Genomic DNA, 27,091 nt, shown 5'->3' on the forward strand with positions numbered 1-27,091 from the left:
GTCCGGCCTTGGACTGTTTCTGTGCTTGATACAACCAGGCCTCTGCTGGAAGTAATGGCCAGTGTCCAGGGCAGAACTACATTCATCCAGAGGTTGCCTGGAATGAACCGATGCTAGATGCCGCTCATATCTAAAGAAGTAGAAATGCAAGCAAAACCTACAAGTTGTTTTTACCAATCAGATAGACAGTGATTAAAACTACTGATAACATATACAGTTTTATTTATTTATTTTTTCATATACAGTTTTAATGTGTACACTCAGTTGTGTCTGACTCTTTGCAACCCCATGGACTGTAGCCCGCCAGCCTCCTCTGTCCACGGGATTTCCCAGGCAAGAATATTGGAATGGGTTGCCATTTCCTTCTTCAAATATGTACAAAGTGTTGGTGAGCTTGTAAGCAAAGAGTAGGTTCATAAATAAGAGAAAACAGGACTTACTTCCCTGGTGGTCCATGGGCTAAGACTCCACACTCCCAATCATGGGGCCCAGATACGATCCTTGGTCAGGGAACTAGATCCTATATACTGCAACGAAGAGTCGCCTGACACAACTAAAGCTACTGCATGCTGCGACTAAGACTCAGCACAGCCAAATAAATAATAAAAATTTTTAAAATAAGTATTTTTATTTAAAGAGAAGAGATAACAGATCAACCTTTCCAATGATTTTTTAAATGTTCAAGACCTTTCTCCTGGTGGTTGTGTTAATAAAAATTTACCATACAGGGACTTCCTCGGTGGTTCGTAGTTAAGAATCTGCCTTGCAATGCCAGGGATGCTGTTTAGGGAACTAAAATCCCACATTTCTGTGGATTAACTAAGCCCCTGCCCCACAACTAGAGAGTCTGTGCCCGCAGTGAAGATCCCGCATACTGCAACTAAGACCCGACACGGCAGCCAAGTACATGGAAACAAAACAAAATAAAACTTACCTTACAAATATATGCAAACGTATGCCAAAGAAAAGGAAAACGTACAAGGATGTTTCCTGCATAATTGGTCACAATAGCAACAAACTGGTGACCAATTAAACGTCTTTCATTAGAGGGTCTGGTTAAAAACCTTAAAGGATACATAAGAAGGTTAAACATACAAAGGAATTATCTGACCATTTAAAAGAACATAGTCAATCTTGCATGCTGAAGTGGAAAAAAACACACATACACCTAAATTTTAAGATATATTATTAAACAAAAAAGCAAGGTGCATTTAAAATACTGACATATATTTTGGGCAAAATATTGTTATTTTTTTAAGGACACATATAATCTAAAAAAAAAAAAAAAAAGAGTACCTGGGAAGTGATACACCAGTTTTTCTTTCTTTGTACTTTTTGATATTAAAAAAAATTTTTTTAAAGAACAAGGCTGTGACAGGGACTTCTCTGGTGGCCCAATGGCTAGGATACCATGCTCCCAATGCAGGGGGCCTGGTTCGATCCCTGAGGGACCTAGATCTCACATGCTGCAACTAAGACCCAGTGCAGCCAAATAAGTAAGTTGAAAAAAAGAATGAGGCTGTATGTGTATAAAACCTGAAAGATTATCTGTGAGCGATTATATTTCCCCAGTGTGGCCACAGCAATATTCCCATTCTATGCGTACTTCGCAGACAGTTCAGCCGCTCAGTCATGTCCGACTCTTTGCAACCCCATGGACTGCAGCATGTCAGGCTTCCCTTTCCATCACCAACTCCCAGAGCCTACTCAAACTCATGTCCATTGCGTCGGTGATGCCATCCAACCATCTCATCCTTTGTCGTCCTCTTTTCAGTCCCACCTTCAGTCTTTCCCAGGATCAGGGTTTTTTCCAGCAAACCAGCTCTTCGCATCAGGTGGCCAAAGTATTGGAGTTTCAGCTTCAGCCTCAGTCCTTCCAATGAATACTCAGGACTGATCTCCTTTAGGATGGGCTGGTTGGATCTCCTTGCAGATCTACGTGCACTTCTAGAGCCTTGTTAGCCCCCATCGGGGTAGTTTATTCCTTTCCTCTGGAGTCTGGGCAGCACTCCGGACAGCCCTGACGATTAGAAGGCCGTGGAAGTGGCACTGTGTGGCCGCTGGGACTCTGCACAAAACGGCCGTGCAGCTCCCGTGTGGGATGTGCTCTTCCCTGGGGTGCCTAACCTGGAACCCTGCTGCCAGGCTGTGAGGAATCCCAACCTAACTCACAGTTCATCAAGTACATTCAGCGTTGTGCAAACACCATCACCACCTAATTCCAGAAAACTTCTGTCACCCCCAAAAGAAACCCTGTGCCACCAACTCTCCGCCTGCCCTGACTAATCCATTTTTTGTCTTCATGGATTTGCCCATTTTGGACATTTCCTATAAATGGAATCATACAATATGTGGCCTCTTGTACCTGACATCTTTCACTTAGCACAATGTTTTCATGGTTCATCTATACTGTAATATGTATTGGTACTCTATTCCTTTTTTATGGCTGATTAATATTCCCTTGTATGAATGTTTCACATCTATTTATCCACTTATTAGTAGTTGGTCATCTGGGTGGTTTCCAGTTTCTGGTTATTAGGAATAATAGTGCTGGGAACATTTGTGTATAATTTTTTGTATGGAAGTATGTTTTCAAATCTCTTAAATTCAGGTGCTATAAAATCACCTATGGATAGTAAATGATACATAATACATAAAAATGACACAAAATACATAAAAATTAAGTGATACTGAATAATAAAAAATGATACATAATTTAAGTAATCATTCATTAGAGCAGCCTTCCTAAGAGCAGCAAACCTGTTCCCTCATAGTAATTCAGACATAGTATGATTCATTGGGTAGACCGAAAGCCACAAGATGGCACTATTTCAAGCCCAGGTGTTTCACTAACTTACACACAGATTTCACCACATCAGTCTGAATTAATGAGACACCACTTGACTGTCTCTGTTTAAAAAAAACAAAGGCAAAAAACCAGGGCTGTTTTGTGGTCTTCAAAATTCCTCTTTTGATGTTACAAAGTGAAATCTATCATTTAAATTTGACATACAGGGAGAGGCTGGAACCTCTTCAGGAATTTGGGATTTGATTTAGAATTCCTCTGAACGTGGAAAACCTGGGACTGACCTGTTCGGGTTTACCTAATAAAAGTTCAATAAAAATAAGCCATTAAAAAAAATTCTGGATTAAGTAAAAACTCACTTCTGTGGGAGTTTGGGATCACATTTAGAGCCTCCACCAGTAACAGACTATTATGCAAATAAAAACTCTACTGCAAGGTTCTTCGTCCACGGACATGATCTCCCTTCAGGATGCTCTACTTCTCTTCCAGCGCCTGCTGCTAGCTTCTCCAGCAAACCTCATCACCGTCTTCCTGAGTTTGCCTGTATGCTTCATGTAAATCTAGTAAGGAAACAATGAGATGCTTTTTTTCCGGCAGTTGCTCTAGAGGCCACTTGTAGAGAAGAGATGGCACTAATAAAAAAGTGCGGATGTTTTCTCCAGTGGAAAATTACAAGTTTGCTTGGTTTTAATCCTTGGCACCAAGTTTTGGGTTCCTCATCACTGAACAGACTTCTTTCTGCCTGGCTTTTTCCCGGCCAGTGTCCTGGCACACTATCAGAGGGGGAAATAATTAGAAAGAAGTGTCTTACAGGGATGAGCAGCACTGGGAGCTTACCAGATGGGGATAATCATGAGTGTTCAAACAAATCCTTGACCAGACAGAGCACTATGTGTCTTCTCGCTTACGTTAACTATAGGCAGTGTTCACGGCTCCTGAAACGTGCGCATGGAAAGGACAGGGGGATGTCTGCTCAGTTTCCCTCCTTCTCAGGGGGACCCCTCGGTTGCTCTTCAGTTCATGAGTAGAGACCCAACTGTAGCCCCAGAGAGTTTACTAGGAGCTTCCCTCATTGCATTCTTGGTTCACTCATGATTTAGGTTATGTGAGTGCGGGGTGGGGAGCGAGACAGCTTTGTTATTTCTGTATAATGACACTTGGGACTCTCCTGGTGGTCCACTGGTCAAGATTCTGCTCTTCCGACGCAGGAGGCACGGGTTTGATCCCTGGTTGGGGAATTAAGATCCTGTAGCTTGCTGTGCCAATTTTTTTTTAATTAAAAAGATGTTTATGAGACAGTTGGGAAAGTGTATAATGACATTTACTAATTGTAACACTACTCAAGTATAGATATGCAGTTAAAAAGCATCTGACATCTCCCCTTTCAGAGGTAACAAGTGTGTCACTTAGGGGAGCATTTCTAACAATCTGATGTGCATAATTAATTATTCATTAGAATTTCTCAAATAAACTTGTGAGCATTCGTGTTGTGCTTGTTCAGAATCTGACCCTGAGACAAGAATCAAAAAGGAAGCCGTTCATTTGGGAGCTGCAGCAAACAGTATTGGAGAGGGGTAAAGTAAGACAGGGTAAGGTAGCCAACTGAGGGTGATTATCAAGTTAGCTGCTGTTGTGGGCGGATGGAGCCTCATCCCACAGACAAACTCTGGGAAGTGCTGTAGAACATGAGCCTCAGAGATATTTCATTGGAAGGGTGAGGGAACAGAAGTACTTATACCCCAGGTCCCATTGGCTAAAGCTGGTAGGTGTTAATTCTGAGTACTTCCGGCCTGAACAGCCTTCCAAGACATTGGAGAAAGTCCCCAGGAAAGAGAGGAAGTTATCAGCAGGTGGAGAGGAGCCGCACACACACACATAGTCGTGGAATCACTTGGAAGATGTGCTGGGCCCTGTTCTAGGTGCTGGGACACAGCAGGAAATGAACGAGAGAGAAAGTCTTGCTTTCATGGAGCGTTCCTTCTGTTGGGGAGAATATAAGCAGGCTAAGTAAGAAACAGACAGACCGTGTGCCATGTGATGAGAAAGGCACTGTGGAGCGGGGCTGCTGTGCCAACAGTGAACTGAAGAGGGGCCAGGGAGCAGAGAGGACGGTAGGAGCCCCGCCATACTCCAGGGGTTGGTAGTAGAGAAGTGAGATGCCAGTATGATCAGGCTGGACATGGGATATGAGAGGGGAGGAGTCAACGGGCTTGGCCTGAGCAGCTGGGAAAATGGAGCTGCCTCTTCCTGAACCAGGGAAAGCTTCTGAAGGAGCACGTTTGGGGTCAGCAGTGGGTGGGGGCCTGGCTTTGGGTATCTTACATTCGTGATGTCTGTTGGACACCTAAATCAAGCTGTCAGCAGGAGGCTGACTGGAGGGTCAGGAGTTCCAAGAGGTGTAAACTGGATGCAAACTGGGGTTTGTCAACATACAGATGGTCTGAGCCTTGGGACTGGTTGAGATTCCAGTGGGAGCAAGCTAAGCAGAAAAGAGGTCTGGGACTGAACCCTAGGAGTGGAGTGGGCAACTGTATGTATGCGTATACTCGCCACATTTATATGGATGGATGTGCAGAAACACTCTGTTTAGAAACATACAGACACACAGGGGGTTGCTGGTCAGTGGTATTATATAGATAGATTTGGAACTCAATTTTCTTCCCGCTCAGTCTCCTGGGGATACTGCTCCATGGCAACAGTATTTGTCTACTCCATTAACCTAACGGCTGCATAGTCGTTCATTGAGCACATGCACCATAACTGATTTCTCCCTGTAGAGGAATATCTACCCCAGTTTTACACAGCAGTGGGCACCCTGGACACTCATTCTCTCCATCTTCTGTGATCACCTCCTTGGGGTTATAGCTCCCCTAGAAGCCGGGTGGTTGTGAGCAAGGATGTATCCTTTTTATGTTCAGACTCAAGACGCCTTCCTGGCAGCTCCAATAATCTGAGATGTGTTCAGTAGGGAACAGCTGCTGACCTCAAGGAGGAATCACTGGGGTGTCATTCCAGGTAAACCCTGTTCTACAGGAACCCTTCTGAATACAGGGCACCTATCTGGGTAATAACTGCTAGAAACCGGGCAGAGGTTTGGGTCAAATCAGGAAAGTCCAAGACAGGAAGTCATCTGTCGGGACTCACTCCAGGACTCACACATGGAGCCACAGGCGACTTCTGAGTGTAAAACCACTCTGTTTCCACACAGAGCAGAACAACAGACCAGGCCTGCAGGCTCTCCAGGAGAGCTGCTAAAAGCTTATTACGTCAAATTCTAAGGATGCAGCCAAAGGCAGATGTGCTTTTGTGAAATGACTGTAATTAACTCCAAATCTTTCCCTGCACTTGCTTTCCGCTGGCTGGATTTGTCATCGAGCTGTTAGAACAAGCCTATGCCATACGCCAGATTTCTTCCCTTTACCTGTCTTTCCCAGCAAAAGCATGACCCCGTCACCTGTCTGGGCACATCCCGAGTGTTTGGAAGGTGTCAGGGCGTCCTGCATGTTCAGTGGTAACCTTGAAAATAACATCTATCACTGCCAGATAATTGGCCGGCAGCCTCGGAGAACTTCAGAATATTAAGAGATGATGTGTTGAATTTAGCCACAGTGTCCTCAAGCACAGGGACATGTACTGAAACGCCCTGTGATTCAGATGGGAAAAAAGGAAAATAGCAAATACAGAGCCATGCCTTAGATCCTGTTTTATTTCCATCACTATAAACAATTCAACCCAAGACTGGACCCACTGCTGGGGTTTGACCCACAGAAATTATAGGTCAGCAACACTCATCCAGGGAGACCTAGTCCCCTACCCCAGGGTCTTAACCACCAAGAGATGCCAAGAAAGTACCTGATAGTCCAAAGTTTTCAAAAGCGTCTGAGCTGGTGATCTGTACGCTCTTCTGTTTCTGCATCCAGGGGCCTTTACCATGGAAGGCCCCTTGGCAGAACCTCCAACCAGGCCAGCCACCAGCAGTTTCTTCCTTTTCTGCTCTGTGAGTGATGCTCGGTCCAGCCCAGAGTCCAATGAGGAGGGTTTTCTTGCATGTTGTGGCTGAGATAAGTCATTTTATCCCAGGATATAGCAGGTAGATGTGAAGAGCTGATTCATTAGAAAAGACCCTGATGCAGGGAAAGATTGAAGGCAGGAGGAGAAGGGTACAACAGAGCATGAGATGGGTGAATGGTATTACTGACTCGATGGACAGGAGTTTGAGCAAGCTCTGGGAGTTGGATGGACAGGGAAGCCTGGCGTGCTGCAGTCCAGAGAGTTGGACACAACTGAATGACTGAATTGACGGCAGGTAGAAGGCAGCCTCCAGAATTTATGCCAAATTCCCATTCCTCAAATCACCAGATTTCATAGTTTGTTATGAGACAATTGCCCCCAGACCTATAGGCCTGGGCACGATGTTAAAACCAGAGCTTGGGAGTGAATGCCAACTGGTTCCCCTCGCCCTCCCCGCTCTGCCTGTGCTGCCTGCTGGCCTCTGCTCAGAATGCCGTGTAGTACTTCTCCGTGGTGCTGACGATGTCACTCTGGTCCTCCAGCAGCTGCAGCACCTGCTGCAGCACGGGCTCACTCAGGCCTGGGCTGAGGCTCAGGCGGGCACAGGCCAGGACGTGCAGGAAGTGGCAGCCCTTCTCCACGTCTGTGGGAAAAAGGGAGTTGGCGCAGCTTGGACACATCTATCAGACCCTCTTCTCTCCCCCCACCCCCTGTGCTCTCCTCTACATGGAAGTCCTTCTCTGTATTTCCTGAATCAGAACCTGCAGCTCCACAAGACCTTCCCACCCGCCCCGATGGTTCTGTGCACACTGAAGCAGGAGATGCACTGGCCTATCTTACCAAGGACAACAAACCAAATCACCTGTGCTCAGGCGTGTGCCAGGGACCACTGCTCCGGGACACAGGCCTTCAGCCTCCCAGGATTCCCAGTCAGTAACTGTATACTCATAACCCCGTGGGGTTGTAGCGCTCGATCATCTTTTTCTCTCGGGAAGTCACATGTACAGGTGCACAGATTCAGTGCTAACCCCCTAGCTTCCCAGGTGGGAGCCCTCCTGAGGTGGACAGCAGAGCCAGCCTGCAGCAGTCTCCTTATTCCTTCCGTAAATCCTGGACCATGGGACTGCAATGGTGACCTTTGGCCTCTTCTCACTCCTCTCTGCCTAGGCTTCCAAACAGTCTGTCTGTGGTGGCTGTGTTCAAGGAACTTCTCACCCTCTACCAGAACAAATGGGACCATTTGTGACAGTTCAGGGTGACTGACCACTTTCCTAATAGAAATCAATCATTTTGCAATAGCGGTATTCATACTGAAGTTATGAGGATCATGAAATCAATTTAGTGGGTTGTGATTAGCATTCTTTTCTTACCAAACAGACTGAGGCAGACCAGAATATGAGATTACAGAATGTATTGCATTTTAAGTAGGATAAATATTAAGGTAGGCTAAATATTAGTTTATATTCAATTATATATGTGTATATATAGTTGAGGCAAAATGTATAATGAAATGATATAATTTATTGGGTCATGACATAAAACTTATTTGTAACATTGAGTCAAAGTCAAACCTCATTCCTGGAAACCAGCCCTCCCCAGTTTTCAGCACAGTCAGGCCTCTCACTGACATGTGCCTAGCACTTGGCCCACTAGCGCTCTGCACAGTCACTGAACATTGTTTTCAGATGACAGAATGCTTTAGGCTCCAGGAAAGTCCTGGAGGGGTCGTGGTGATGGGCAAAACATGGCTGTGGCTTTGGGCAAGTCACTGCATCTTCAAGCCAGGTTTTCTGACCAATAGGGAGAGGGACTGGAGGTGGGGGCACCTCTGAGGTCCTTCCCAGCTGTTAAGGGTCAGGGCTGATCACAGGTAGTGGGCTAACAAAGACTTGTTAATTCTGACCTCTAGTGGCTACTCAACTCATTATTCCTACCAACCGGGGTTACTGTTGGGAAACTCCACTGGTCTCCACATTTCCAGGCTGTTTCTTCAACATTTGTTCAATCAAAATTTCCTGAACACCTACTATTAATACATGTGCAGCACTGAGCAAGCAGGAACAGGCACAGAGGGCAGATGAAGAGCAGACTCTGGAGTCCAAGGGACTTGAATTCAAGTGCTGGCTCTATGACTGGGGCAAAATCATCCCAGTTCCTCATCCCGCATCCTCACGGATAAAATGGAAGAAAAGCACCTGCTTCACCTCTGCTTGTGTTGATGAAAGGAGACTCACTGTGGGTGCTTCATCCTTGGAGAATTTACTTATCGTTATATTCATAACCTAAGAAGATGCACAAAACCTAGTCTGCGCTCTAAAGAAGCTTCAACTTTTCCCAAGAGGGAGAGTTGATGATGGGTAGAGAAAGACACCAAGCAAAGCTGGGTTTGCACACAGCAGAGAGGGAACACTAGGAATTCCAGCACTGCTCAGCTTGGAATCTTAGTTTTTGTAAGACCTGGGTGCTCAGGCTCAGGGCTCAAGGTGATGTATAGGCATGTATGTTCAGCAGTGCTGACTGCCCCAGAGGTCTTAAAGGACTTCTTCACAAAGGCCATTCTGCTATCTGAGGGTTGTCTAGCAAGGCTGTTCATAGAGGGGTCTTCCAGTTATAGGCAGAAAAGGACTGGCATTAGTTCTTTAAATGTTTACAATTCACTGGTGAAACCATCAGGTCCAAACTTTTCTTTGTTGGGAGATTATTTACTACTGATTCAACCTCCTTACTGTAGATCTATTCAGATTTTCCATGTCTTCATAATTTAGTCTTGGGAGGCTCTGTGTTTCTAGGAATTTGTTCATCTGGTTATACAATTTGTTGGCATACAATTGTTTACAGTACTTTTTTAGAATCCTTTTTATTTCTGTAGAATCAGTATTGATGTCCTCATTTTCATTTCTGATTTTAGTAATCTGAGTTTTTTCTCCTTTTTTTCAGTCCACCCAGCTAAATGTTTAGCAATTTTGATGATCTTTTCAAACAAGCAATTTTTGGTTTCCTTGATTTTCTCTATTGTTTTTCTATTCTCTATTTCATTTATCTGTGCTCTAATTTTTATTATTTCCTTCCTTCTGTTAGCTTTGAGCTACTTTGTTCTTCTTTTTCCGTTCCTGAAATTGTAAACCTATGTAAGTGTTCTTAGCTATAAAGTACCCCGTTATGCCCGGCTTTTGCTGTGTCCCATAAGTTTTGGTATGCTGTGTTTTAGTTTTCATTCATCTCTAAGTATTTTCTAATTTCTTCTTTGGTCAACTGGTTAAGAGCGTGTTATTTAATTCTCACAAATTTGTAAATTTTTCAGCTTTACTTCTGTTATGGTCTTCTAACTTCAAAAGATACTGGTCAGAGAGAAGATACTTTGTATGATATCTATCTTTTAAAATCTGTTGAGAATTACCGATGGTCTAACATCTTCTATCCTGGAGAAGGTCCCACGTATGCATGAGAAGAACATGCATGTGGTTGTTAGGTGGTCTTCTGTGTGCACAGGTTAGATCTGGCTGACTTATGGTCTTATTTAAGTCCTCTGCTTCCTTATCTTCTTATCCTCTGCTTCCTTATTCAGTTTTTCTATCCACTATTGAGAGTGGAGTACTGAAATCTCCAACTATTACTGTAGAACTATTTATTTCTTTCAATTCTGTCAGTTTTTGCTTCATATAATATTCCGATGGTCTGTCACTAGACACATAACATTTAAATTGCTATGTCTTCTTATCGAACATCTTATTAATATATAATATCCTTCTTTGTTTCTTGTAGCATTTTGATTTAAAGGCTGTTTTGTCTGACATTAGTATACCTGCCCCTGCTCTCTTCTTCTGAGACTCCCATAACACATACGTTGGTCCATCTGATGGTGTCCCACGGGTCCCTTCGGTTCTGTTCATTGTTTTTTTCAGAGCCCTGTTGATTCTTCTTCCTGTTCAAATCTGCCTTTGAATCACTAGTAAATGTTGCGTTTCAGTTCCTGTCCTTGTCAGAATTTCTTTTTAGTTTTTCTCTTAATCAATATTTTCCATTTTATTAACCCATCATTTTCATGAGCATCTTTAAGACAGTTGTTTTAAAGCCTCTGTGCAATAGATAAGCCATCAGGTCTTTTTCAGGGATAGTTTCTGTTGCTTTTTTCCCCCTTCCTTTGAATGGGTCATAGTTTCCTGTCTCTTTGTATATCTTTCGCTTTTAGTTGAAAACTGGACACTTGAATCTAACAATGTGGTAATTTTGGAGATTAGATTCCTCCCCTTTCCTGGTGGTAGCTGTTTTTTTGTTATTGTTTCTAATTTTTTTCAGTTGTTGTAGGCCGTCTCTGAGCCAAGAATAGCCTGAGATGGAAACCTAAGGTCTTCTCAGGTCTATTTCTGAGTCTGTGCCTTTTCCTGGGTATGTAAGGTCACTTTCTAATTTTCCCCATATATGCAGTTGATTTTGAATGTCTTAAGTCTTTCTTTTCTGGCTCCAAAAGGGGCAAAAAAAAGAAATGAAGGGTTTTTAAAAAGAAGGGTGCCAGTCTTTTTAAAATCCCTTGGAAGTCACCTCAGCTGTTGGGTGAGGCAGGCACAGCAATGGGAGGAGGTGCAACAACGGCTACCCACCTCTCTGTCCACAACTCTGTGATCAGAAGCAGTAATGAGTGACCAGAGCACAGACCCCTGACACACGGAGGACTGGGCCCTTTCTGCCCACCCTAGATCCAGAAACACATGCACAGCTGCCTGCTATGTAGTTGGAGGTATGGGATGGGCATCCGCTACTAAGATTTGAATCTTGACTGGAAGCAAGCCTAATTACTGTCCAAACCTTCCTCTGGAAGTTGCCAGCCTTTATAGATACTCTAGAGCTCCAAAATAGCTATAGCAGACAGATGGGACTGCTGTGTAAGCGGAGGGAGGGGTTTTTGGTGTTTCTCACTCTTCCAGCTTCCTGAGTTTTATAAAACACCAGTTTATTTCTTCCTTATAACAAGCCATAATGTAGGTACCATTAGTATCTGTTTTGCATGTAAAGAAACTGAGCCACAGACTTACCCAAGGCCACATATTCAAAGTGGCAGAACCAGGATTCAAACCCAGGTAAGGTGGCTCCAACAGCTCGCTCTTTACAACTATGCCACATGGCCCATCTTTAGACAAGCCTAGTACCAGTGCTTTAGGGACTTAAAACTGGCCTGTGTTTATGATCCTGTCATTATTGTAGGTTTACCCTTTGCTAAAATACTCATCAGTTCAGCTCAGTCACTCAGTCATGTCTGACTCTTTGCGACCTCATAAGTGACTCTAAAGATTTTAAGTTCTCCTACCAATCATTGATGCTTTTGAACTGTGGTGTTGGAGAAGACTTGAGAGTCCCTTGGACTGCAAGGAGATACAACCAGTCCATCCTAAAGGAGATCAGTCCTGGATGTTCATTGGAAGGACTGATGCTGAAGCTGAAACTCCAATACTTTGGCCACCTCATGCAAAGAGTTGACTCATTGGAAAAGACCCTGATGCTGGGAGGGATTGGGGGCAGGAGGAGAAGGGGACGACAGAGGATGAGATGGCTGGATGTCATCACCGACTCAATGGACATGAGTTTGGGTAAACTCCGGGAGTTGGTGACGGACAGGGAGGCCTGGTGTGCTGCAATTCATGGGGTCACAAAGAGTCGGACACAACTGAGCGACTAAACCCATGATCCTGTCATGGAAAACTCAATTCTGTGTTTTGTTTTAAAGGTTAGGAATGAACTAAAGGTTCAGTTGTTGTAGTTGAGTTGCTCAGTTAAGTCCAACTCTTTGCGACCCCATGGACTGCAGTACGCCAGGCTTCCCTGTCCTTCACCATCTCCTGGAGCTCACTCATGTCCATTGAGGCAGTGATGCCATCCAACTATCTCATCCTCTGTCATCCCCTTCTCCTCCTGCCTTCAATATTTCCTAGTATCAAGGCCTTTTCTAATGAGGTGGCTCTTCACTTCAGGTGGCCAAAATATTGGAGCTTCAGTTTTAGCATCAGTCCTTCTAATGAATATTCAGGGCTGATTTCCTTTAGGATTGACTGGTTTGAACTCCTTGCAGTCCCAGGGACTCTCAAGAGTCTTCTCCAACACCAGAGTTCAAAAGCATCAATTCCTTGGCATTCAGCCTTCTTTATGATCCAACTCTCACAGCCATGATTAAATAAATGGTCAAATATCTGTCAATACATATGAAAGTGAAAGTGAAGTTGCTCAGTTGTGTCCGACTCTTTGCAAACTCATGGACTGTAGCCTACCAGCTCCTCCGTCCATGGGATTTTCCAGGCAAAGGTACTGGAGTGGGTTGCCATTTCCTTCTCCAGAGGATCTTCCTGACCCAGAGATCGAACCCAGGTCTACCTGCATTGCAGGCAAACGCTTTACTCTCTGAGCCACTAGGGAAGCTATCAATACATATAGTGAAATATAAAGACAGCTATTAAAAAGGCAGATACTTAATACACATACTGTTGCTGAATGACCTCTAGAACGACCTCTAGATTTAAAATATAATGTATAGAACATTGAGTATTATATGCTAAGCTTTATTTAGGCATTTTAGGAAGGATAAACTACACAAATGTGTTTTATAAATGCATATGACATCTCTAGGATACACCAGAAACCAATGACATCTACTACCTTGGAAAGGGAAACACAGAGCCTGTGGCTTGGTGCTGGGAGGAAGTCTGGCTTTTCTCTGTGTGTTTTTGTACTTTTTTACTTTTCACCCTATGCATATAATATTCTGAATAACTTTTTAATGTCATAGGTATTTCTTATGAAAAGGGGTGGCTGCAACAGACTCTAAGTCCCTACATGATATTTTTGTTGGCATCCTGTTATCCATGCTCCAGAATTCGTCTCCTGGGAATTCACTAGTTTCAGGGAACTGGCTTATCATTTTTAGAGGCTTCCTTTTATAGACTGACTAGCAGAGCCTTGACAGACATACTCACCAAAGCAGGACCTGGCCTGTGGATTAGAATTGGGTATAAAATCTGCCATTTTATAGACCCTCAGGTCACCCAGGCTATTTGATTCTCCTAAGAAAGGTAGATTGAATTGCTTTCATTTGCTTCACCAGGCCCTAGGATTACTAATCCTTTATCCACCCTGTTCCTAATATACATCAAAAGAAGAATCTGGCCAGATGGCTTGGGACTAGCATGAGTGCAGGCATGTCACCTGGGAAGCAGCCTCCCCTCTCATCCCTTCTTGGTAGAAGAATCGTGCATTTCATTGCTCTAAAAAGCTCTTCAGTTGTGGACAGGCAGTTTCCCCTCAATGCAACTAAAGGATACTTTTCCTTCTTGTTCTGAATGAAGCGAACAGTAGTTAAGAAACCTTGCATCAAATAATAGATTGCTTTCAGTTTATTTTAAGAGCTGTTATCACACCACTCTGGGAGGTGACCTCATGGGTCCTCAAAGGCTAAACAGGGCTGCATACCATCACCACCAGGGCTGGAGACCTGGTCCTGCTCCACCCACTGACTCAGCCTGGAAAAGATCCAGGTCTCAGGCATATGTGGCTTTAAGGACAGGAGGTGGACCTCTCTGGAAAGAAAGCAAGCAGCGGGAAGAGACCTGCCTGTGCTCCTTAACCAGCCTTTCTACTCTCCTTCTGGCGTCATTTGTTGACATATGCCGACATTTGTTCTTAGCATATGTTTACAAAAGGTAGACTGTGAAAAGTCACCTTTAAGAGTGGTCAGTTTACACAAGATTTAAAGATAAGACAAATGCTTTATTTCTAACTAGTGTGAAAATGGCAAAGTCTGTTCTCAGACTATCTACAATTTGAGTTTCTAACCACTAGGGGCTGACCTAACTCCACTAAACCCAACTCTTTCTCTACACCATTTCTCTTTTTAATCAGGCTTCTAGATGACTGAATTATACTCTTCATAAACTGTAATGTCTAGAACCACTCCTCCCAACACTGAAGGGCCTGACGGTAGAAGAGAGGAAAATATCAGGTTTGGGTTTAGAGACAAGAAGTCAGAGCAGAACAAGGAATAACACAAATTTGGTGGTGTTGGTGGTAAAGAACCCACCTGCCAATGCAGGAGACATAAGAGATGTGGGTTCAATCCCCGGGCCGGGAAGATCCCCTGGAGGAGGGCATGGCAACCCGCTCCAGTATTCTTGCCTGGAGAAGCCCATGAACAGAGGAGTTTGGCAGGCTACGGTCCATAGGGTCGCAAAGAGTTGGACACGACTGAACCAACTCAGCACGCATACAAGAGACTATGAAACCAGAAAGACGTCAAAAACTCTGAGCCTGATGACTTACCTCGCTGTATCAGAATCACCTGAGGAGTTTACTGTCTAGCCCCACCAAGTGAATCAGAGTCTCTGGGGCTGGGACCTGAGCGTGGTATGTTCATAAAAGCTTCAAGGTTGACTCTTAGATGTGGCCCAGGTCAGAACAATTGTGCGAGGCTAACACTCACTTGAGCCAGGAGAAGCCTGAGCTTCCGAGAAGGCAGGTGTCTGAACCAGTCACGCCTCTAAGCTGTTACTGGGAAAAGCCCTAGGTTTCCTAACCCTCTGTCCAGTGCTCTCCAGGAGGGAACATTTCCCCTTCGAAGACACTGGGATACATGGATATTACACCACTTACGATTTGGTTTCTGGCATTCTTCTTGAATGATCCGGTGGATCTTTCTGTGCAATTCTTTGTCTTCTCTCGTTACCTAAACAGGAAAAGAGAGTTTGGAGAGAAAGGTTAAGTGACAGAGAGGCTGTGTCACCTACCCTCCCAAATTAGTATTTAGGGTAGCTCCTAAAGATTTCATAACAATCATCATCCATTTGCCACCAATGAGTGTGGTTTTCGAAATCAGGCCTGTTGTCACATCAGTTCTATCCCCAAGCAGCTTACTGCTGTGTGTGTGACCCACAGACATATTCCCATGGGAGGTGGTTCACTGGGGCCAGGATAGAAAGAAAATCTGGAATCCCCTGCTTTTAAGGAGCAACTTTCTTCTTAAATATTTATAACACATTCATAAAATTTCTCTTATTTGTTGTATTTTGGGGGGAGGCACAGTGATCAAATCCCAGGACTCTTCCCTCTTGTGTTTCTTCTTGGGTTTCACGTTCCTTCACCCAACCATAGGGAAAACTAAAAGAAATAAAACTGTAAGGAAAAGCTAGGGAGAGAGTAAGTCTAGCCATAAACGGAAACACTGTTCTCAAAGGCAAATATAACCTGGGTTCCTTTCTCAGCTAGCTCAGGTAACAGGGAAACAGCCACCAAATGGGCTTCACCATCACATTCAGTAGTAAATCTAATGACAAAAAAAGAGAGAGAGAGAAAGGAATAAAGAAAGGAAAAGAGGAAGAAAAAGAGAGAGAAAAAAAAAGAAAAATGGAAGAAAAAAAAGAAAGAAGTGGACAAACACATACGTCAGGAATGCACCCTGGGCCGATGAGACATGGAATAACCAGATTTAAGACGGCGATACTGACAGGGACCCGTCTGTGGACTCATGGGGTTGCTGGAAGATTAAGGCAATGTGGGAGAGCTGCTGAAAGCTGGAAAGCACTAGACAGACAGAGGACAACGATGCCCCTGAGGTGATGCCCTCAGGAAAACAGAAACCTAGGGCCAGGGTTGAGGTGGGGGCAGGGAGTGAAGTCAGCAAAGTGGGGTGGTTCTGCTGAGGAAAATATAGCTATTATAGCTGGATCACCTCACTCCAGCTCAGACTGATTCACAGGAGGAAGTGCCCCAGCCCTGCCACACCTCAGCGCTGGATGGCTGCCCACGTCTGCTGTTCCTCAGGAAGAGCTGCTTCCTACCAACCCAGGAGGCCACGCAGAGCCTCATGGGAGAATGCAACAGTGGGGATGGGGGTGGGGGCTGTTAGGTGAGCTGCCCCACAAGAGGCAATCAACTTCCCTGCCCCCCCTCCTACCACCCGCCCACTCTTATGCAGAACAGAATACCCTTTCCAAAAGTTACTGAAATAGTATTTAAAACATATCTTAATTTTAAAAACTTTCTAAAACAGGGGAATCACTAGAGTAAGTCAACATCAAGAAAATGTCCTGTTAAGGAAGGCTTCCCCTCAGGAATCACGCTGTAGAGAGTGAGGCTTCTGGGTGTCCTCAGGGTTCTGCTTTGTCTTCAGAAGAATCACGTGCTGCTCATTCACATCTATGCTACCGACGTGGACACGGATATCACTGTCAGCTTTGTTCCTCCAGGATTAAAGTCAGGCAGTGGGAGGTGAATTTTAACTCTAAGTCTGAAGGAAATGGCAACCCACTCCAGTGTTCTTGCCTAGAAAATCCCATGGACAGAGGAGCCTTGCAGGCTACAGTCCATGGAGTCGCAAAGAGTCAGACACGACTGAGCAACTTTCCTTCACTGAGGCAGGCAAGCACTTGTATCCCTGGCGGGAATGGTAATTGTTACCACCTTTGGTGGAGCCAAGCAGATTGTACTGACCCAGACCTTAAAGGTACATGCCCTCTGCTCCAACCATTCCTCTTTTAAGAGTCAATCTCACAGAAATACTTACAAAAGTCCACAAAAAGACAGACATAGCAGCAGTGTACTTGAGAACAAAGGATGGAAACAACATAAAAGTCCATCAGCGAGAAGTGGTTAAATAATTGATGGCAAGTCCCCATAACACAGACTACCATACAGATGTCAAAAAGAATGAGGCGGACATCCAAGGACTCACGTGGAAAGAGGCCGGTGCCGTGCTGTTCTGGTATCCAAAAACGTACAGACTGTTATTTAGAGCAGTGGTTCTGCACTGTACCAAGGGATACTTGGCAACGTCTGGGGACATTAAGGTTGCCACAACTGGGCGTGCAGCTACTGCTCTCAAGCGGGTGAAGACCAAGGACACTGCCAAACATCCTACAATACAAAGGACAGCCCCCACAACAAAGAGTCAACTGGCCCAAACAACTGAAGTTGAGAAATCCTGATTTAGAGGATGATCACATTTTTTTTTTAATAACAGGGGCATATATTTATAAGTGTGCAGAAGAATGTACTGCCAAAAATGATACCAGAGGAAAGATAAAGGCCAGCTTCCACTCCTTAGGTACCTCCTTAATGACTGACTTTTAAAAACAGCAAACAAGTATTCCTAAGTAATATATATTTGCAAATGGAAGCTAAGGGAAAAGAAGTTACACCGCAAGTCTCTTACATAGAATAGGTTATCAAAACCACCATCTTTCTGGAAAACGAGCCCTTTTTCCTGCAGCAGCTTTACAGCATTCCTAAATATACTGTGAATTGCTCTGGAAGTGGTGTCGTTCTTAAAACCCATCTGTAGGAAGGAAAAAAAAGAAGTTAAGTCCCATCTTATAGCACTTGAGGGCAACTCCCTAGACCAGCTGGTTATAAATTCACCCAACAGGCTTTTTATGGTAGAGTCAGAAAGATTCAGGTATGCAAGGGTCTAGCAGGACAGTATTTAATGAGGGCTGGGAAGTCTGCTCTGGCAGAATCACACTTGATAACTGTTCTACCCCTTAGTTTTTTGTTTAACTTAACTCAATGATAGGAAATGGAAAAATCAAGATGAAAATCTTTTTTTATACAGAACAAAAGATTCTATACACATTGGCTCACTTCTTTGATTAAAACTGTTTTATCAATTTTAATATGGCCAATATTAAATTTTATAACAACTTATTTACAATATTAAAATTTGTAAATAATCCAATTTACATATGGCCACAATTTTAATTTAAAAAGTGAGTCAATATGTATAGAATCTATGGTTCTGCATAAAAAAATGAAAGATTTTCATATATACATATGTGTATATATATTATATAGATATAAGGGAAATCAACCCTGAATATTCATTGGAAGGACTGATGCTGAAGATGAAGTTCCAATACTTTGGCCAACTTATACAAACAGCCGACTCATTGGAAAAGACCCTGATGCTGGCAAAGATAGAGGGCAAGAGTAGAAGGGGACGACAGAGGGTGTGATGGCTGGATGGCATCACGGACTCAATAGACAGGAGTCTGAACAAACTCCAGGAGACGGTTAAGGACAGGGAAGCCTGGTGTGCTGCAGTTCACGGGGTCGCAAAGAGATGGACACAACTTAGTGAATGAACAACAATAATGCCACTTCTTCCTAAGGACATCAAAGAATTTAATACACGTTGAAATAGGTTAGGGATTCCAACACATAGAGAGTATTAAATAGACTCCTTATTTCAAATAGAGGATAGTGAAGGCAAACAGCCGTGCAGAGACCTATCAAAGGGGAGGGGCCATGGGCTGAAGGCAGACAGGGTCCCAGGGGAAGCAAGAGAGGCACGAGGCTAATATTAGGTTGCTCTCTCTTCAACTTCGGTATCCCTTCCCTTCTCTAAGTGTGCCTACAGAGGTTACCAGGTCATCCTACTTCTTATTTCAAGGAAGCCACGTTTTCCACCACATCCCACCATGGTTAATCAGATTGCGGGCTTCTTGAATTGGGGACTCTGTGCTTCATCTCGGCCACCTGCTCCCTGACACACAGTGGGTGACCAAAAAGATGTATGTGCCACCAGTGGAAAGAAATACCCTGTAGAGACAGGAAGTAGCTTTCTAACTATTCCACTAGGGATTTTCAGTTCCTCCCTGAAACAAAGGAAGTGGTGAGTAATACCTGTCCTTCAAGGTACATACCCATTTTTTTTTTTAAGATGTGGCCATTTTTTAAAAGTCTTTATTGAATTTGTTACAATGTTACATTTTTGGCTTTTTGGCCATGAGATATGTGGGATCCTAGCTCCTCGATCAGGGATCAAACCTACACCCGCTACACTGGAAGGCAAAGTCTTAACCACTGGACCACCAGGGAAGCCCCCAGACCCATTTTTAATGTGAGAGAAATCTGTAAACAAAAAAGTTCAGAGAGCCTAAAAAAAGAAAAACATGGCAAAGCGAAGGCAAAGTCCTGCCTCTCTAATGGGACAGCACCCACAGATGCTGAAACAGAAAGTGTACCTCAGATTTTCTATGATGTTCCTTCAAAGTGACAGGTAGAGAAAATGCACCCCAACATGGCCTCCAGTATTGACAATTCCATCCTGAAAGAAACCTTTGCTTCCTAGGAGAGGCCTCCCAGACAACATAGTTTGAATTTAATAGATCTTGGCGACGTTTCAGAAACATGCTCTCCTGGGCTGAAGAGAAGAGTCTAACTTTCTTGATTATATTCAGAGTCGAGGGTTTTTTTCCTCAACAGAACAGGCCTAGGGAACCTCGGCATTAGAACCTGGGTCTGAGAGTTGACAAGCATTTCAGGTAATGACAGCATCCAATTCTCTGAAGGGAGAATAAGGTTGAGAAATACTTGATGACTCCCACAGGCAGAAAAGCTATCTGGGTATGTTTAGAATAAACACCTCATCCAGCCATCCTCGGCCACATGCCTTTTTATTCAGGGGGGAGCTGGGGGAGAGCTTTTTCTAATTTCATACATGAGTGCTCTTACTTAGGAAAAGCAATGATCAACCCAACAAAGGCTCCCCCACCACAACTCTATACAACTACTTTATCTTCATAATTCTAAGGTGATTCATCTTTAATAGAAAGATCCTAAGGGTTGAGTTTATTCTACCTCTTACCAATATAGGAGTAAATTGGAAACTGACTAGAAATGCTTTTACGTGGTTATTCCTGTCATTGAAAATGACTGTTGATTATCCCCAGACCATACAGGAAGCCCGGTTCCTCCTCCCCGAGTTCAGTGAGACGGAGCAGCAGGAAGGGAGGGTGTGAGGCATGGGAGAGTAACAGCAGTTTCAGCTGTGAACCAGAGGGGCCCAGCAGAAAAGGCTCTCTGTAAATATCAACAATGCGTGAAGCTTCCTTTCCAAAAACATTTGCCTCAGCTGACCTTGGGATGTAATTCCCTGCTGGTTGTAAAGACATGGTCCTGAGGATAAAACCCCAGTGGCCCTTGTAGCTAGGAGGTTTCCCTGGCCTGAGAGGTGTATCTGTCTTGTCTTTTCTAAAGAGCAGTGACAGACTCATCCCATTCAGGAAATCGAAACTGCTCAGAAACAAAACCAGTGACTGGCTGAACGGGCTAAGCCTCCGCAGGCCTCTCCTTGTGGCGGGTCAGGAACTGGGTGGATCTCTGAAGTATATATATAGTCTTCATTCCCAAACAAACTCAACATTTATCCAGCTGTCAAAGAAACAATGGTTTTGCAAGTTTGCTTATCATGTTTCTGGATGTGCTAAGATGGGCCACCATGGACAAAAAAAGAAAGGAGGAAAACATTCAAACCCACTCTTCCCACCTTCTCACGTATAACACGATCACAACGATTTTCTGTTGTTGTTAAGCTTTCATCTGTATGACTACAGAAAGTGCCAAAGGATCTAGGGTTTCACCATCATTGTGAAGCGTCTTAGGTCTCCCAGGCTCTAGTGAACAGAATTCAGTGTCACAACACTGACCTCCCCAACCAGAGCCATGTAAGAGAATAATTCATAATTGATGGAAAAAGAGCTTCCAGAGACAAAACAGATATAGCGCCATATTCATTGCTTTTTAAACATACAGCACCGGGCAGGCACGGATTTCTGCTCTGAACATTTACAAAAAGATAATCATGCCAAAAGTCCCCTTTGGAATGTTCTGAATGGAGGGGCTTTCTAGTCCTCAGTTCTCCCTACTGAATTCTCGCAGAAGAGCTGGCTCACAGGAAGAATGTGGTCTTTGCTAAGCTTCAAAGTTTCCTTCTAAACATGCCAAGAGAGTGCTCAGAAGTCCTCGGAGGCCAAGCTGGCACTGAGCCTCTTCTAAATGATTAAGTGGGAGGAAGGTCACTTGTGCTGTCAGTGGACAGCTGGGGAGCTAGCCCTGTGCAGAAGCCACAGCGGTGCAGAACAAAGCGGCCAGCCCTGACCCACCCCACCTCGGTGTTTCCTGAAACGGTATCCCTCACCTCCGTGTATGAAACTGCGGGTCACTGGGCATGCGGCCTGGTGCCAGGAAGAGATAATTAGGTTCACGAACGAAACTGAGAAGCAGTGGTCGCACTCAAGGTGGGGATGGGGACCTGGTATCTGTTCCACCAGAATGCTGTTGTTGTTTAGTCGCTTAGCTGTGTCTGACTCTTTGCGACCCCGTGGACTGCAGCCTGCCAGGCTTCTCTGTCCATGGGATTTCCCAGGCAAGAAGACTGGAGTGGGTTGCCATCTCCTCCTCCAGGAGATCCTCTGGACCCAGGGACTGAACCCACGTCTCCTGCATTGGCAGGCGGATTCTTTACCACTGAGCCACTAGGGAAGCCCTCCGTCGGAATGGTGAAGAATAATCATATTGCCTCGCAAGGGTTACCACGCCAGCCCTGCTGCCAACGACAAAAGACTAGAAAACTCTGAACAGTCCAGGAACGACCAGACCCCTTAAGAAACTACGGTACACATAGTAAAAGATCATTATGGACTGGCAAATATGTTCACATGGTTGGGGAAAGGACCTACAGGACACACACACAATGAAAAGCTACGTAGGTACAGTGTTAAGTAGGATACCATTTGTGTAAAAGAAAGGATACAACTACCTCTAGTTTATGTGTGCAGATTATCGCAGAAGGATATTCATGAGCCTAGCAATGGCACTTGTCTCTAGTGAAAGGGGAGGAGGAGGGAGGATGGGAAAACTAGATACTTTCAGGGACTATTTGAATTTTTATTTTCTATTTTATTTAATTTTTGTTGCTTGTTTCCTTTTATTTTTTGGCTATGCAGCAACGCTTGTGGGATCTTGGCTTCCCAACTAGGGATTGAACCCGGGCACTTGGCAGAAAAAGCTCCGAGTTCTAACCACTGGACTGCCAGGGGATTAACTTCTGAGCTACCTGAATTTTTAAAACCATTCATTCTTTCTATCAACAAATAACTGTGGAGAACATACTTTACACCAGCTCTGTTCCAGGCCCTTTCTAGACAGCAAAGAAAGAGACAAGACAAAGCCTCTGCTCTTAGAGAACTTAAATTCTGGTGGAGGAATAGACAGCCAAACAAATAAATACCAGTGTTATCACGAGATGTGGTAACAGGGTCATAACACGGTGAGGAAGCTGATGACTATTAGAGGAGAAGGTCAGGGAGGGCAAGAAGGTGACATTCAAGCAGAGATCATTCCCGGTGGAACAAACAAATACAAGTCGTGTTACAACAACGAAAAAACTGAGGAACTGTGCTGAAAGGGAAAGCCTAAAAGCAAAGTCTCAGATAATTTTTAATTCCAGGCCAATAAGTAAAGACCAAACAACTTAAGTTCACCCTATAACACTGTGGGTGAAAAAACAGGGATTGCTATTTCTAGGACAAATAAAAAATTATTTGAGTGTTTCTTAAAATTTTTGTTTATAAACCAGACTGAATACAACTTGTTCTTTATTCAAACTCCTAACACAGGACAAGTTAACCTTACTATGGAGAAGAGAGAGCAAGTCATTAAGAACCTTGGTTGAAGTTCAAGAATCATCTTGCTGTTCAAAAAATAATTTTGCAAGAATAATCAGTTCTTCTCATCTATTTCCCCCTTCTTTGGTTCTTGCTGAAATTAAATGTCTATCTCAGTGAATACGAAGTACTATGAACCTTAGACTGTTTTTTTTTTCCTACCCAAAGATTAAGCTTCATGAGATTAAGGAGGGGAAAAGGGCACGTCCATTCTCCTTTCAAATTCTCAGTGGTCAGTGACCTTTCCAGAATAGAATCAACATAACCTCCACACTCTGAGTACACCCTGTGAGTCTTAATGCCACAGTCATGTCTACCCACACTCTCCAACTGCAGATCTGGGGCAGGGGCCTTGATTTCTCACGTGGGCACGCCATACTTACTTGCCCAGAGCAGGCGCTGTGAATCACAGGCTGGTTGGCAAGGGACAGAAGGGACTCCACAGTTTCCAATTCCTGCTGGTAAAAGGTTTGCACTCTGTTCTCCACAAGGAACTCTTTGGCCTTTTCACTCAGCAGACATGTGAGACTGTCAAGGTCCAGGGTGCCAGGATTGCTGCTGGGGGAAAGTTTGAACAAGACTTGCAGAAAACTATTAATATTACGTTTGTTCCTTTTGAACGTGCATGAACCTGAAACGGGATCCCCAAGTGACTCAGTGGTAAAGAATCCACCTGCCAATGCAGGAGATGTGGATTCGATCCCTGGGTTGGGAAGATCCCCTGGAGAAGGAAATGGCAACCCACTCCAGTATTCTTGCCTAGGAAATCCCATGGACAGGGGAGCCTGGCGAGCTACAGTCCAGAGGTTTGCAAAGAGTCGGATGTGACTGAGCGTGCACACACGAATGGCTAGCAAGTGACGTGTCAAAAGGACGTGTGTTTTTCACATAAGGGGCAACGCACGCAGTGAACACTGCATGGTTATTTAAAAGTATGAGGCAGAACTATGGGAACTGATATTTGTGATTTAAGAAAAAAAAAAAATCAAGCTGAAGAACAGTATGTGAAGGACAGTGCCATTTTTGTCAAGAAGCAAATGACAACCCACAACATACGCGGGTGGATACGCATGCTTGTGTGTGCGGAGAACAAACAAGCCTAACAGGATACACGCTGCGACCCTGCACCGTGGTAACCTCTGGGAAATGGCACTGAGGCGGGAGACAGGAAAATGGAGAACTTCCACTGTTTACACAGGTCTCTAGTTTGGGGATTTTTTAAAGTAAGTTTTTGGAATATGTAATCTATAAGTATGTCTATAAGGTTAAAGGATACACGGTAAAGAGTCTCCTTTCCACCCTCCTCCCGGCCCCCATCCACCCACCCCCAGCAGCCACTATGGCTATTTCTGTCTTCTCTGAGTTCTTTGAGGCATAGAGTTACAAACACACATATATTCTGACTCCTCCTGATTATTTGTCCCTCTCTCAAAGAGAATAAACTCCTCTCTGGCTGAGGTATTGTTTCCTTGATCACAGTGAGCCTTGGTGCAGTTTTCTTCAGATTTCTTGGGGTTCATGGACCTTCTTAGATCATCTGTGAGTGTTCAGTTCTTATCAGACTTGGGAAATTTTCATCCGCGAATTTTTCAATTATTTTTTCTCTGCTCCCCCCTCCACTCCTTCAGAGATTCCAATCACACATGTATGTTCCTTCCCAGCACCTCAGAACATCTGCACTGTGACCTCCTTCGTGTTACAGATGAGGACGCGGAGGCATCTGGACAGTGACAGACTTGCCTGGGGCCCCACAGGGAGGGAGTGGCCGGCTCAGGCCCACGCCAGCACCTGGGATCCCACTGGCTGGCTCACACCCACAGCACTTGCAGTCCATGCCTTACCTCAGTGCCTCATCTTCCTGTAGGGCAGGGCTGTGGAAGGGCTGGTCATACACTTTCCTGTAGATGGCAGGCAGCTCCAGCATCCTTGCGATCTGAACGTTGCACACTGGGTCATCCACTTTATCTAACGAGCCATGGAAACAACACTGAGATTAGCTCTTTCCCAAGTCCAGACTGCTGCTTGGGCAACAGTAAATGGGGCCCTGGGTGGGCCTTCTTCCTTACGGATGCCCAGGATCACACGGTCTAGAAGCAAGCACTAAATGGTCTCCGGCCATCCCATGAGAGGGCAGGCGATGCCCGAAGTGTCACAGACATGACCAGAGTAGACCAAGGTGAAGGAAAGCATGCAGACATGTTCACGCATCTGGGACCGTGGTGGATGACTGGGGCTGTCCTTGAGATTTCCAAGTGCAAACCAGCCAGATCAGTGCAAAGGGCATGGCTCAGATGACAAAGCACTGTCATGCTTCCAATTAGCTGACTTCCTCAGTGGTGCTCCAGAAATCTCCCGTCATTTTCAAGACTATGAACGCTCCTCCCCAAATGGATTCACACTAAAAACTTCAAAGTACTTTAGAGACTCTACTATGTTGTCCAAATAAAATGTCAGCCATATATGATAAATCACTTATTTTCTTTCCCAATTTATTTAAAGTTACTTCTCTTCAAAATAAATAAATGCTGATTTTCTTAACGAATCATGTTGCAAATACAATTTTTTTCTTTAAAGCTTTTTATTTGAATTTTTCAGATTTGACTTTTTACTAAATGAGCTTACTGGACACATACACAAAACAACAAGCAATTGGGCAGAGATACTGAATGCTTACAATAAGTTGTGGCATGAATCTCTCGCTCTCCTCTGAACATGCGGATGTGGCCTCTGACCCGGATAATGTCCCCAATTTCTAACTTTGCTCTCTGTGCAGTGGTCTCTTGCAGCTTCTTAAGCTGAGAGGTTAAGCTCAGCTCTCTTGCACTTGGAGCAGCTGTAGCTGTTAGGGCCAGAAGGAAAGAAGGAAATACACAACACGATCACTCCATCATCTTTGGGAGAGAGCTTGGGGTAAGACAGACACAAAACATTTATTTATTCTACTTCTGATTGGTTGCTCGACTGTAGGAAATCTGAGTCATCCTTCAAAATCCTCTACTGAATAAAAGGCATAAGCTGTAATTATTCAAAGGTCTGGGTGACGGGAACAGAGTCTGGTGGGAGGCTGGACAACCCAGTGTCCAGTGTCTTCTTTCCTCCCCCAACATCACCTGTGCAAAAGGCTTGAGCTGAATTCTGTGTGAGTTCAGCTGGGTTTGGTGGCAATAGCTCTAAACAACCCTTGAAAAGTGTCCTTGCCGGGAGACAGAATATTGGCCTGAGGGGAAAGGGGCCCAGGAGTCTCCATTCGCAGTTGTTTATGGGGAAGGTAAATCTGCCCAAGGCTGGTGTTCCACTGAGATACTCAATACCCTAATCTCTCTCACTTCTCTTCTTTGTTGAGTAACTAGGCTGACTTCTTGCTCTCTCCTGCTTTCGCTCACTTCCTTACACACACACACACACACACACACACACACACACACACACACACACACGAACACTCACTCACACCACTTAAAACTATAAATGTAAGCAACTTCAAGAATTTGCCTGCCAGCGCAGGAGATGCAAGAGACAGAGGTTCTGTCCCTGCATCCGGAATATCCCCTGCATGAGGAAATGGCAAACCACTCCAGCATTCTTGCTTGGGAAATCTCATGGACAGAGGAACCTGGAGGGCTACCATCCACGGATTTGCAAAGAGTCAGACAGACACAGCTGAGTGACTGAGCAAGCAACTTTATGGTGAAAACAACCCAATGCACACTCAATTCTAAATAATTTCCATCACTTGAATTTACTTCCAAAATGTATTAGTTAAATAATGAAAATCAGAATAGCCATGAATGTTCAG

General features: G+C 44.4%; 1 protein-coding gene across 13 annotated transcripts in view; it reads right to left on the minus strand.

The window, feature by feature from the left end:
- Positions 1-6,494: 6,494 nt before the first annotated feature.
- The window catches only part of STN1 (STN1 subunit of CST complex), a 37,089-nt gene continuing 16,492 nt past the window's right edge, over positions 6,495-27,091 (minus strand). For 6 of the 13 annotated variants that reach the window (XM_060405174.1, XM_060405170.1, XM_060405173.1 and 3 more), the window contains 6 exons: positions 25,970-26,134; positions 25,137-25,260; positions 23,679-23,850; positions 18,003-18,125; positions 15,446-15,518; positions 6,495-7,460 (listed from right to left, as the gene is read on the minus strand). In XM_060405174.1, coding sequence (XP_060261157.1) covers positions 7,303-7,460; positions 15,446-15,518; positions 18,003-18,125; positions 23,679-23,850; positions 25,137-25,260; positions 25,970-26,134 — 815 coding nt within the window. In that variant the 3' untranslated portion in view covers positions 6,495-7,302. Of the gene's footprint in view, positions 7,461-15,445; positions 15,519-18,002; positions 18,126-23,678; positions 23,854-25,136; positions 25,261-25,969; positions 26,135-27,091 lie in introns of all 13 variants that reach the window. The other 7 variants (XM_060405171.1, XM_012102877.5, XM_012102878.4 and 4 more) reach the window with 3 other exon arrangements.

Source organism: Ovis aries, chromosome 22 (genome assembly GCF_016772045.2).
Source record: "Ovis aries strain OAR_USU_Benz2616 breed Rambouillet chromosome 22, ARS-UI_Ramb_v3.0, whole genome shotgun sequence".
NCBI classification, from domain to species: domain Eukaryota; kingdom Metazoa; phylum Chordata; class Mammalia; order Artiodactyla; family Bovidae; genus Ovis; species Ovis aries.